At 59.3% G+C, this 12535-nt stretch overlaps 2 protein-coding genes across 5 annotated transcripts in view; one reads left to right on the top strand and one right to left on the bottom strand.

Annotated features, from left to right (window-relative positions):
* Window positions 1-6252, top strand: part of Chd5 (chromodomain helicase DNA binding protein 5) — a 53735-nt gene extending 47483 nt beyond the window's left edge. The window contains exons 34-41 of the mRNA XM_042672789.1: window positions 2803-2892; window positions 3385-3522; window positions 3736-3844; window positions 4292-4424; window positions 4744-4939; window positions 5689-5852; window positions 5974-6088; window positions 6199-6252. Coding sequence (XP_042528723.1) covers window positions 2803-2892; window positions 3385-3522; window positions 3736-3844; window positions 4292-4424; window positions 4744-4939; window positions 5689-5852; window positions 5974-6088; window positions 6199-6206 — 953 coding nt within the window. The 3' untranslated portion in view covers window positions 6207-6252. The remainder of the gene's footprint in view (window positions 1-2802; window positions 2893-3384; window positions 3523-3735; window positions 3845-4291; window positions 4425-4743; window positions 4940-5688; window positions 5853-5973; window positions 6089-6198) is intronic.
* Window positions 6253-11374: 5122 nt separating this feature from the next.
* Window positions 11375-12535, bottom strand: part of Kcnab2 (potassium voltage-gated channel subfamily A regulatory beta subunit 2) — a 78630-nt gene continuing 77469 nt past the window's right edge. For all 4 annotated transcript variants that reach the window (XM_042672798.1, XM_042672799.1, XM_042672797.1 and 1 more), the window contains 2 exons: window positions 12271-12359; window positions 11375-12147 (listed from right to left, as the gene is read on the bottom strand). In XM_042672798.1, the coding sequence (XP_042528732.1) occupies window positions 12058-12147; window positions 12271-12359 (179 nt within the window). In that variant the 3' untranslated portion in view covers window positions 11375-12057. The remainder of the gene's footprint in view (window positions 12148-12270; window positions 12360-12535) is intronic.

Genomic DNA, 12535 nt, shown 5'->3' on the forward strand with positions numbered 1-12535 from the left:
TGTATTTGGTATACTGCTCTCTAGTCCTCTTTCCCTTCCTCCTTTCTTCCCTCCCTCTTTTGCCCACTCCCTTATTTATTTAGATACAGAGCCTTAGCATGTAACTCAGGCTCAAACTCATAACCCTCTTGCTTCCGCCTTCTAAGTGCCGGGATTAGAGGAATACACCACTTAAATAATATATAAATAAATATACTATGGTATATCACGCGTAGTATATTTGCAGTGGATTTCCTAAAACATGCAATCGGTTCATTCACAGAGCTGTGCAGATTCACTGTTGGATACTTATAGCACTTTTTTTTGGTGCCAGTCCTAGGGCTTGAACATTTCATGCTCCAGGCTAGCGCGTTATCACCTGGAGCTACAGCTGCTGGTTTATTTTAGTAGTTAATTAGAGATAAGCATCTCACGGACTTTCTTGTCCAGACTGGCTTAGAATCACCATCCTCAGATATCATCATCTTGAGTACCTAGGATTACAGATGTGCACCACCAATACCCATCCTTTTTTGCGTAATGTTTTGTGTGTGTGTGTGTGTGTGTGGTGGTATTAGGACTTGAACTCAGGGCCTGGGCACAGTCTTTGAACTCTTTTGCTCAAGGCTAGTGCTCTAACCACTTGAGCTCTACTTCCTCTAGAACATTATCATTCAAAAAAAGAACTCTGTCTGGGCACTAAAAAAATCCTGAATATCTAGGATTATAGGCGTGAGCCACTGGCATCCGGCTTCATGGACTTTTTACATATTCTTTAGCTGGTATAGGCCTGGAAAATGTTTTTTTCTGTACTTTTATTTCTCTGCGTAATTGTGTTTTAGGTATCTCCTATAAACAATGGGACTTGCTTTAAATCTAATCGTGGAGTCCCTGTCTTCTAGCTAGGAAGTTTAATCTCTTTACATTTATTATATGTTACACAGGAATTTGATCAGCGAGATATAGAGAAGCCTACTTTCAGAGATCGAACTGGGAGTCCTTATTAAAATGCTGGTGTCACAAGTGGACTCATATCCCCAAAAAACTTTACTGTAGCTAGCACAAAGCTTAAAAACATCCAAATGTTTGTATGATCTCTCTTTATACTACACTTGTCTCTTTAAATTTTTTTTTTTTGCATCGGTTGTGAGGCTTGAACTCTGTCTGGGCTTGGGCGCTGTCCCTGTGCTCTTCAACTCAAGGCCAGCATTCTACCGCTTTTGAACCACAGCGCCACTTCCTTGTCTCTTTATTTTTCTTCTTTTCTACCATCTTCTGGAATTGATTGAATATTCCTTATAACCCCTTCCTCCCAACTCATTTGGAAAGTTTATGGTTAATTCTGTTCTGTAGTCTTAAATTTTTACCCTGCATTTCTCCCGAATAATAGGACTGCAGATAGTTTTAGCTATTTGTTTGGCTGTTGGTAAACAGCTAATGTTTGGCTCAACATTTTCTTTGTTTTCTTTTTTTTTTTTGTCAGTCGTGGGGCTTGAACTCTGGGCCTGGGCACTGTCCCTCAGCTCTTCAGCTCAAGGCGAGCGCTCTACCACTTGAGCTACAGCACCACTTCCGGTTTTCTGGTGGTTTATTGGAGATAGGAGTCTCACGGTCTCTCCTGCCCGGGCTGGCTTTGAACCGCGATCCTCAGATCTCAGCCTCCTGAGTAGCTAGGATTACAGGCGTGAGCCACCAGCGCCCGGCTGTTTTCTTTTTTTACCAGTCCTGGGGCTTGAACTCAGGGCCTGGGCACTGTCCCTGGACTTCTTTTGCTCAAGACTAGCACTCTACCACTTGAGCTATAGCACCACTTCTGGCTTTTTCTGTTTATGTGGTACTGAGGAATTGAACCCAGGGCTTCATGCATTCTAGGCAAGCACTCTACCACTAAGCCACATTCTCAGCCTTGGCCCAACATTTTAGTTTCAACTTGGTTTAACTTAAAACATTTTTTTCTTTGTTGTTGTTGTTAGTTGTGGAGCTTGAACTCAGGGCCTGGGAGCTGCCCCTGAGCTGTTCTGCTCATGGTAGAGCTCTAACACTTTGAGCCACAGCTCCACTTCTAGGTTTTGGGTAGTTAGTTGGAGATGAGTTTTATGGACTTTCCTGCCTGGGCTAGCTTCGAACCACAATCCTCAGATCTCAGCCTCCTGAGTAGTTAGGATTATAGGGCTTTGGTTTAACTTTCTTAAGTACTTATTTCTGATTTTTTTCTTTTTCTTTTTTTAAGGCCTCTCAGTCTTGCTTACCCTTCCTGCTCATGGCTGGTGCCATGAGCCTCCAGCCTGGCTTTCTGCTGGTTCAAAACTATCCTAAGCAGGATCATGGCGCAAAGCTAGCCTGAGACTTTGAAAACCATGATCCCTTCAGATCTCAGTCACCTGAGTAGCTAGGATTATAGTGTAAAGCACCAGTGCCTGGCTTGTGTATACATATTCAGCTCTTCTTTAGGTCTTCTCAGTCTTACTGTTTCATGTTTGCTTTCTTGTTTATCATTACTTCATTCAAGATTTCCTTTACTCAGGAGGCTGAGGTCCAGTGGTAGTTATGCATCTTGCCCACATTTCTGGGGGTGTGAGGGGAGTTGTGGGGTGAACACAGCTGCCCTGCTGTTGGACACTTTCTCAGGCCTCTGATGTCTGTGCAGGGGGCCTGTTGGGGAGGAGGAGTGCGCTGCGGTGTTCCTGCACATCCGAGGGGCCTGGCTGGCTGGCTGGCTGGCTGGATGGATGGATGGATGGATGGCTGCCTGGCTGGCTGGCTGGCTGGCTGGGGGTCCTGCTCCACCTGGGCCTCCACCCACGAGCCTTCCGTGTCTTACAGACGACGCGCCTTCTGAGAAGGAGAAAGTTCTGGACAAGCTGGAGCTGAGCCTGAGCCACAGCAGAGGGGATGGCAGTGATTTCAGGCCAGGTGGGGGTGTGTCCCTGTGCTCTGCCTGTGCCCTTGGGGGTGTCCCCCCGCCCTGGCCAGTCTCCTGGGCACTGTCCCCAGGTCTGGGCAGGAGCTGGTGTTTGGAGGCCTGGGTCGCTCCCCCGTGGGGCTCAGCCACCCCCTGTCCTAACCCCTCCTGTGGCCCGGCAGCCAAGAGGGGAGGAGGAGCGTGCCATAGAGATTGCTCTGGAACATTTGGGCTCAGCCTTCTCTAGAATGTTCTTGAATAGCAGTCTTCAGGTCAGGTACTTTTGGGCGGCTTTTGGGCGTGAACATGAGCCCTGCCTGTTCTGACAAGGGCCATTTTGATGCACCAGAGGGTGGCCGTGATAGGGGAGGGGATGCTGGCGGGGCCCCAAAACCTTGAGTACAGACACGAGTCCTGCTGGCCTATGGGTCCCCAGCACTTGGCAGGAATAGGCTCTGGGAAGGGCCTTCTGGATGCAGAGAGTTTGGTCTGTCCCCCCGCAGATGACCCCAAGGCCGAGGAGAAGGAGACCTCGGAGACACAGCAAAATGGTGACAGAGAGGAGGATGAGGAGGGGAAGAAGGAAGATAAGAGTGGGAAGTTCAAATTCATGTTCAATATCGCAGACGGAGGCTTCACAGGTGCTGGGGGGGGGGGGTGCAGTGGACTACCCCAGACTTCCTGATTATGGCTCCCAGCAGTGTAGGCAGATGGCTATTTTATACTGGTGTGTAAATGGTTGGCAATAGAGCAGATCTGGGCTGGTGGGTGGTGTGGAGGCAAGGGGTTCTCCCGGTCTACGTCGCGTCGCCGGGCACGGCACCCCTTACCTGCGTACTCGGCTGTCTTCCCAGAGCTGCACACACTATGGCAGAACGAGGAGCGGGCTGCCGTGTCCTCGGGAAAAATCTATGACATCTGGCACCGGCGCCATGACTATTGGCTGCTGGCGGGTATCGTGACGTATCCTTGGTGACCAGGCTGCCGGGCGCTGGTCTCGGGGAGTTCCCGGGACCCTCCCAGTTCTGCCTGTCGCTGGAATCCTGGCGCGCATGGGGGTCACTCCATGCTGCCTCGGTTGTCACAGGCCCTCTCTGAGCGTCTGTGTCTGGAATTCCCTCCTCGTGCACAGTCACTGGCTTTGGCCCTTCGCCAATCCAATGTGGCCCCCTTCCCGATCCCCTTTGAGTCCCACCCCTCGGGCGGGTCTTGGCTAGGTTCTGAGTGTGGCCGGGTGTGGCGTAGCTGGCACCTGGCTGGCCGAGGCGGCCACCACGGCCGTGGGCAGAGCCGCGGGTCTTGGAGCTGAGGTCCCTCCCCCGGTGTGCACAGGCAGTGGGCCACGCTCCAGGCCGCGCCCTCCCCTGCCCTGCTGCCAGGCCAGTTTTTCCCTTAACAATGCCCCTCCAGGCATGGCTATGCCCGCTGGCAGGACATCCAGAATGACCCGAGGTACATGATCCTCAATGAGCCCTTCAAGTCCGAGGTCCATAAGGGAAACTACTTGGAGATGAAGAACAAGTTCCTCGCCCGCAGGTTCAAGGTCAGCCCTGGGCTGAGGCGGATGTGGGGAGGGACTGGGGGGCTCAGCGAGGGACAGAGCAAGCTCCTTCCCGATTAGACCTGGGGATTCATTCATTCGTTCATTCAGTCTGTCAACTGACAAGGCGAGGGGCCCGCGACTGGACCAGGCACACCCCAGAGCCACACAGGGAACCGCGTGGCGCAGTTCTCAAGGGCGTTCCGCTTGGGTGGTGTGGAGAGCGGTGGGGCGGGGCCCTCCTTCGTGGAGGGAGGGGGTGCTGGCAGGGGGGGGCAGTGGCCAGGAGGAGGGGCCAGGCCAACGCCCAGCCATCCCTCAGCTGCTGGAGCAGGCGCTGGTCATTGAGGAGCAACTGCGGAGGGCTGCGTACCTCAACATGACCCAGGACCCCAACCACCCCGCCATGGCCCTCAATGCCCGCCTGGCTGAGGTGGAGTGCCTTGCTGAGAGTCACCAGCACCTGTCCAAGGAGTCCCTGGCTGGGAACAAGCCTGCCAACGCCGTCCTGCACAAGGGTGAGCAAGCTCCTCGTGCCGTGTCCCGGGAAAGGCTCCCGCCTTCTTCCCGCTCAGGAAGGCTTCCTGGCCCACGGCCACAGAATGCCAGCCCAGAGAGCAGACCCCCCTGGGCCAGGCTGGGCCAGTCAGTATACAATGGATCATCTCACCTGCTGGGAAACTGAGGGCAGGCCCTGGGCTTTGTAAAGGCTGCAGTTTATGGCACACGAATGCCCATAAACTCATCATAGTGGCCCCACTGAGGATGAGGAGATTGAAACTCGGGTGTGAAGTAATTTGCCCAAGATTCTTCTTTAACCCTTGCTCCAGCTCTCTCCGTAGTCCCCAAGACGCCTTCTGTCCTTGGAGCCCCCAGGCTGGTTGGAGGCAGCCTGAAATGGGGAGCCAATGGCTATAAGGCCTCACTGTTACCTGGGGGTCAATGGACCATGCTGGTATCCGCCCAGTGAGTGGATGCCTGACCCAGGGATGGGCCTCCAGGAGGCCTTTAGGAGGGAAAGCACTGCTTGGTGTGGTGTCTGGCTCTTTTCTCTGCCAGAAGGAGCTCTTAGAGTTCTTTGGAAGCTTGTCTCAGTTGGCAGAGCGCTGCTTTGCCTGCTTTGAGGGCCTGGTAAAGAGCGCCCCCTGGTGTCTGCTGCTGCGGATGTGCCATAACACACCCTTGTAAACAGCACCAGCCCGCCTGCTCCCTGCATGCACCACAACCAGGTAGGACTCCATTCCTCCACTCTCCACTCACCCTGCAGTCTTGAACCAGCTGGAGGAGTTGCTGAGTGATATGAAGGCGGACGTTACACGGCTGCCTTCCATGCTGTCTCGGATCCCCCCGGTGGCCGCTCGCCTGCAGATGTCTGAGCGTAGTATCCTTAGCCGCCTGACCAACCGTGCCGGTGACCCCACCATTCAGCAGGTCAGGTTCGGCCTGAGCGTGTCCTAGCAGAGTCCCTCTGTGCCTTCTGGGCACTCCTGGCACTGGGGCGGGGTGGGAGTTGAGACAGCACTGTGCCTGTAAAGCTGATCCTTGCCTCCAGGGCGCTTTCGGCTCCTCCCAGATGTACAACAGCAGCTTTGGGCCCAACTTCCGGGGCCCTGGACCGGGAGGGATTGTCAACTACAACCAGATGCCCCTGGGGCCCTATGTGACTGGTAGGTGCCCTTGCGCTCCGGGGCAGCATGCACTGCGGAGCCCTGCCGGCCCGCCTGCCCGCCACCGTGGACGCCCCGCAAGCCTTTGCTCTCTTCTCTCTCCTTGGCAGATATCTAGCCATCCTCAAGACCTTCCCCCGTCGCAGCGCTCATTTCCAGCCGAGGTGAGGCCGCTGAGGGCTGCTCTACGCTCCTGTGACCCCTGCCTGGCTAGAGCTGCCATCTCCCCAAACCCTGGGGTCCCCAGAGATCACTGTTGGCCTGGAGCCCTTCTATCCCAGCCCCCCTTGGGGGCCCTGGCCACTTTGGGGCCAGGATGGCTGCCCACTGGGAGATGGGAACAGGATAGGAAGGGGCCAGTGGACTTGTACGTGCCCGCACACACGCATGTGAATGTGCGTGTGTGTGTGTGTGTGTGTGTGTGTGTGTGTGTGTGTGTGGGTGGGTGGGTGTGTGCACGTGTGTGTGTGTATGGATGTGCTCAGCCTCAAGTCAGGGATGGCTGTTCCCAGCCCCGAACTCTGTCCGGTAGCCCCAGCTCTGCTCACCTCAGGGAGTTGCCCAGGACCTGGGGGGGCTGAGGGTTTGGGGGTGTTGCTGTCCAGGCGAGGGAAGCTCATGACCATCATCGCCAGGGTGACCGGCTTCCTCCCAAGTCCGTCTGTCCCTGTGGGAGGGACAGCCTAGGGTAGAGCACTGGGTGCGTCCTGGTTGGCCACCTCCCCTGGATTCTGGGGAGCTCTCCCACCCTGAGGGTGCCCCCATGCCTGGCCTTGTGGCTGGTGGTGGGGAGGTCTTGGCCCTGGGTCCTCTCTGGTCACGTTGCCCACGGTCACTCCAAGCTGTGTGACCCTCTGTCCCCCCTCAGCCGCACTTGCCGGGCCGCCTGCCCGACCCTCGCGGGAGAGAAGCTGCTGCCTTCGTAGGAGCCAGCGCCACCTTGGGACGGAGAAGGAAGCGACGGAGGGAACCGGTCCCGGGGAGGAAGCCCAGGAGCGCCAGCTCGCCCCAGCCCACGCCCTCACCTGCCCCGTGGCCCCAGACGACTCCTTAGAAGAGATTTCATTTATTTGTACATCTTTTGCACTTTCCTATCAAAGACTTGAACACATTTGTCTTGATAAAAATTGGATGATGTAGGGGAGATTCTGACCTGCAGCACTCAGTCGCGGGGCTCCAGGCTCCAAGAGAAGCTTCCTGAAGCCCTGTGATTCTGCGCAGCTGGGACAAACACAGCATCTGGTCCCTGGGAGCCCTCGGGGTGCCCGCCCCATCCACACTTGGAAGTCTAACTGCCCTGATCTGGGCTCCTGCCTGCTTGAGGTCCCCCCCCCCCCCGCCCCGCCTCAATGCACCATGGGTCAGGTCTGGGAGCAGCTGCCCTGTCTGACGGCAAATGCTGCCTGATCCTTGAGTCTGGGCAGCCTTAGTTCCTGCAGGAACACCGGGAAGTCCGAGGCCCATCTCATGCCTGGCCACCTCATCCCTGCCCAAGTTTGGGTGGAGGGTGAGGGAGCCGGCCAGTCCTGATCCTTCTGCTAGCTTCGTGTCAGCCTGGAGACGGCCACCAGGCCCTGAGCTGGGAGCAGGCCAGGGTATAGAAACTCTAGCTAGGAGGAGCAGCTGGCAGGGCCTGCAGGCAAGACACTGGGCCTCCAACTCTGTTTGGAGGCTGAGGGGAGATCTCCATAGCTTGTGTCACAGACACTCAGGCCGTTGCCTGGCCCTTGCTAAACCCCAGGTGTGTGCATCTGTCTTGTGGCTCTTTCTCTGAACCCGTGGGGGCTGGACCCCCGAGGCTCCTCCCACTGGCATCCCTACATGCCAGTCCACCCAAATCTCCAAGGCTCCTCCCACTGGCACTCCTACATGCCAGTCCACCCAAATCTCCACGGCATTGGGTGCTGCACTGCAGGCGAGCAGCTGCAGGTGGGGAGGATTGAGAGCCGCACATTGTCTCCAGGATGCTCCGCGCACGGGCCCTGCCCCCTGCGGGGGGCTGCCCTAGCGGAGGTGGGAGCGGGAGGGCTGCAGGCGGGGCCCGCCATGAGTCCTCACCTCCCCCTGGCCTGTGGGATGGCCCGCCTCCCTGTCCACTGGGGGGCGCACGTGCCAGACAAGGCAGGGCTCTGCTCCAAGCTGGGTTTGGCCCCTTCCCCGAGTGGCTCCAGGAAGCCTCCCATCCTCGGTTCCCTGGGGCCAGCCAGTCCCAGGAAGGCGGGGCACCCAAGGGGCTCTGGAGGGAGGGCTACTGCTATGGGGGGGGAGGTGCGGGGGACTCTGGTCGGCCAGCTTGGGAGAGGAGAAAGGGCCTTCAGAATATTTCCATGCTGGTCCCTTAGTTGCCTTTGGCCAGAGGCGGGTGGGCGGGGCCGCATCTGAGTCTTTGGCGTCTTCAGGCTGCTGTGGTGGTGTTGGCAGGGGTCTGGGGCCTTGGGCAGCAAGCTGGGTTGGAGTAGCGGCTGCATCCTAACCGTGCTGGCTGCTTTGCTTTGCTTGGTGTGATGGATTTCTGTGGAGCCCCCTTGGGGCTGAGGATCTAGGAAGGCACTCAGGTGACAGCCCTGGGGTCAGGACTACCCTCTGGACCTCACCCGCAGGAAGCCTGTCTGTCTGCAGCCCTCCCTAGGCTGTGCCACCCTCCACATGCCCTGGTCTCCTGCCTCCTAGGCCTGGGACATCCTGGGTGCTGGGACTCCTTTCCCAGAGGCCTCTGGGTGCTCTTCCACCCGGTCCAGGCCCACAAGAGCTTGCTGTTGGGCCTCACTCCCAGGTCTGGGGTGCTGGGCCTGTGGGTGTGCATGGAGGGCAGGCTCCCGAGTCCTGAGGGTGGGCAGGTTTGGTAGCTGTGCGTGGCCAGGCGTGGGGGGCAGGGATGGGACTTGGGGGGCTCTGAGGCCGATGCTCTGTGCACCCTTGCTGGTCCGGCTGTGGCCAGCAGGTGTCCACGAGCTGGCACATGCGGACCACGGCCGGTGGACGGCGCTGCCCCTTTCTATTCCCAGAAGTTTACAGGTGGTGGTGCATCAGCCCAAAGTCATTGGCGGCGGCGTGTTTATGGATTTCCCTCCCTTAATTTTCAGATTTTTTTTTAAACAAAAGTATTTTTTTAGGTGCGATAACCCAGAAAAGGGCCTTGTTGGGTGTATTTGTGTGTCCTGAACTCTAGAGTGGAGCCCCAGCCGCGCCCTCCTTCCAGCACAGGGGTGGTGGTGGCGGCAGAGAGGAGGAGGAGAAGGAGGAGGAAGAGGAGGAGGAGGAGGGGGAGAGGGGGGAAGCCACTCTGTCTGCCCTGCGTCTGAGCCGGACAGTGGAGGGAGGCGCTCGGCCCGCCCAGGCCCAGCCGCGGGGGTCTGGCTCCTCGCCCTGGCGTAGCCCCAGGCTGGTGGGGGCAGGGCATCCAGCCAGGGCCCCCGGGGTGGGCAGGGCCGTGCTTTGGACCTGGGCTCCTCTGCGGTCACCTCTTGTCCCCAGTGTTGGCCTGGGAGCTGATGGGAACTGGCCGACACGGCGAACCCTTCCTTTGTACTCTGTGTATGTTTTGGTTTCTGTGTTTTAATAAACCCCGTGGGAAGGGATGGCGTCGGCGTGGTTCTTGGTGTCACGCGGGTTCTGGGAAGGGGGTGTGAGGGGTGTCTCCCACAGCCTTGGAAGTGATGTTTCCTGAAGCTCAGGGTTTACCAGGAAGGAGGGGAACCCCAAACACCCAGCCCCGCCCCCTGCCACAGTGAGAACAGAGGCCACGGATCCCCAGGGGGCACAGCAAGCCCCCCCAGGCCCACCCGGGTCCCTAGAGGTGTGGACAGAGGAGCTGTGTGCGGTGCCCAGAGGTGGCGCCACCTGCCGGGGCCCTGGGGTAAAGCACCTTGGGAGGGAGGGGCGGGGCTTCTGACCCCTTCCCCAGTGGCTGCCCAGCCCTGACCGGGAGGGGACAGAAGGCACCGAGGCTGACGGGCGGGCAGGGTTTTATTGTCATTCCATAAATACGTGGCTGGGCCTCAGTCTGGGTCTCCGGAAGCTCGAGGGGTACGGTGGTCTCTGCCTGGTGGGGTGCTGTGAGCGGAGGGCAGTCGTTAAAAAAGGGGGGGGGGGAAGCGCGTTATGTACAGGGCCGCGCGTGCGAGCAGGGCTGCGGCCGCCGGCACCTGGGATCTGACCTGGGCCCTGGGTGAGCGGCAGGGGCCCCACGTGAGCCCGGTCCCCCCGGCCTCATGCCGCTCCTGCTGGCCTCTGAGCTTCACGGGGCGGAGGGAGGGTGCCTAGGGCTTGCTGTGGGAGCTCATGGAAGTCAGACCTGGGATCCGGGGAAACGGCAGCTGGCCCTAAGCCCGTGGCTGCACCCCTGAGCGGGAGGGGCCAGCTCCCTCTTTCTAGGCTTCTGCACTTGCTCTTCGCCCAATGGCCCGCCCAGCTCCTCCCTCGTGGGGGACCGGCCCCCAGAAGCAGAGCCCAACCTTGTAAGTGCTTCAGTGCCCGGCTGCTGCCCTGGTCGGGGCGCTGCTAAGCTTGTCTGGTGCCCCGGCCCCCCTGTCTGGTGACACCCCAGCGCGTGGTGCATGCTCCGGTCTGTCCACCTTCCAGCAGCGGACCGGGCGGGGGGCAGCAGCGCGCAGAGCTGGCCATTCCCTGGCAGCAAGGCCGGGCAAGGTCTTGCTCTTTGGTTCTACCAGCCCTGCATGGCCCTGCCTGGCAGCAGACATTTCTAGCCCGTGTGTGTGGGGCAGGGCCCCTCCCCACATCCACAGGGCGGCGCCTGCCGAGGCCCGGGCTATGGCAGGGGTCAGCTGGAAGACGGTGGGAGAGGGCGTGCTGAGGCCGGGCCCTCCCCTCTCCCTGCCCGTCCGCCCAGCTGGGAAGATGGCGGTGCCCTTGGAGAAGCCCTCTGCAGGGCACAGCAGCCCCTGCTGGGCCTGGGCGGGAGGAGGTGCGCAGGGGCTGGGCCCTGCTTGCCCTGAGCATGAGGCTGGCGTCTGTGTGGCAGGACAGGATCGAGAGAGCTCTGCCCCACAAACGGCGGAGGACTCCAGGCAGCCTCCTCCCACCCCAACCTGCGGGTGCTGGGCACGTGGAGCCTCCACCCAGGAGGGAGCTACGAGCGGCTGCCCTGCCTGCTCTTCAACGCTGCCTTGTACAAGTGGCCCAGCCGCTGCCTCCTGTGGACTGAGCGGTCACCCCATGGCCCAGCCACAGCCCAGCACGGGGTCCGGGAGTGCTGGACTGAACGCCCCAGGGCCTTCTGCGGCAAGGAACCCCCTCCTCCATGGACCCCCCCCCCACGGACCCCTCCTCCCTGAACCCCCTCCCAAGTGCTCCAGGCACCTGCTCTGCCACACCACTTGCTCATGGAATTCGGGTGGAATGACGCTGGAAATTGGACCCTGCCTCGACCTTTTTTTGTGGCTCCCAAACAAGAGAACTGACCCCCTGGCCCTGCCCCTGCCAGCAAGGGTAGGGGTGGCCCCGTCCTCTGCCCCAGGGGGCAGGGCTAGGTGGGGAAGGGGGGTGGGAGGGATCTGAAGCTGAACCCCACATGAAGCACCCTGGTGCCCATCGAGAGGGAACCCTGTCCTAACCACCAGGACCCTGGCGGAGGAGGTCCGGGAGGAGGCCAGTCCCACCTGCCCCGAGGACACAACCAGGCCTCAGTTGGCCTCCACTTGGAGAGCCTCCCTGAAGGGCCCCGGGTAGAGGACGCGGCGTCTCTGGGGGGATGCGCAGAGGTGCCAGGCTTGGACGTGGCTGAGCGAATGTCCTTCCTAACCCATGCCATCTCCCCGGCACCATGTGACATTGTCCAGCGAAGCAGCGGGCAGCGTCTGGCGGCAACGTAGAGGTCATCTCCTGGTGACGCCGGGCGTGGTGTCTTCCCTTGGATGCAAACCACACTGCACTTGGCTTCGAGACAGCGTAAGCGAGCGGACAGAGACGAGGGGGGACTGGAAACTGTCCGAGCAGGTGGCAGGGGGAGCTTAGGATCTGTAGTCCTTTTTGCTGTAGGGTTTGTTACCCAGAATGCTATCGATCTCGTGAACAATGGAAGACGACAGTTTCGGAAGGACCTGGAAGGACAAGAATGACAGCACTGTGCCCACAGATCCGGCCGCGGCCTCGACCCCGAGCCCTGGGTCTGGCCGGGCTGTGCAGGCCACGCTGGGGCCGAGACGCCAGATCCCCGTGCTCACCTGTATGGCGCCGATGTTCTCCATGAGCTGCTCCGCGTTGGAAGCACCCAGAAGCACGGAGCTGACGCCTTCGTTCCGAAGGCACCAGGCTGTGGGCCAGAGCCGAGGGTGAGGGGCTGCCTTCCAGCTGTGCCTTGCCCCGTCTGGGCACAGGCGCTCAGCCTCCTTCTTGTGTGTGTGTGTGAGGGGGTGCCCAGAATATTGGGTGAGGCTTTGCCTAGGGGTTCGCTAGAGGAGGGGCAGGGTAGCCCGTGGCTGCTGACCG

Source organism: Dipodomys spectabilis, unplaced genomic scaffold (assembly GCF_019054845.1).
Source record: "Dipodomys spectabilis isolate Male_0828 unplaced genomic scaffold, ASM1905484v1 ptg000772l, whole genome shotgun sequence".
Classification (NCBI taxonomy): domain Eukaryota; kingdom Metazoa; phylum Chordata; class Mammalia; order Rodentia; family Heteromyidae; genus Dipodomys; species Dipodomys spectabilis.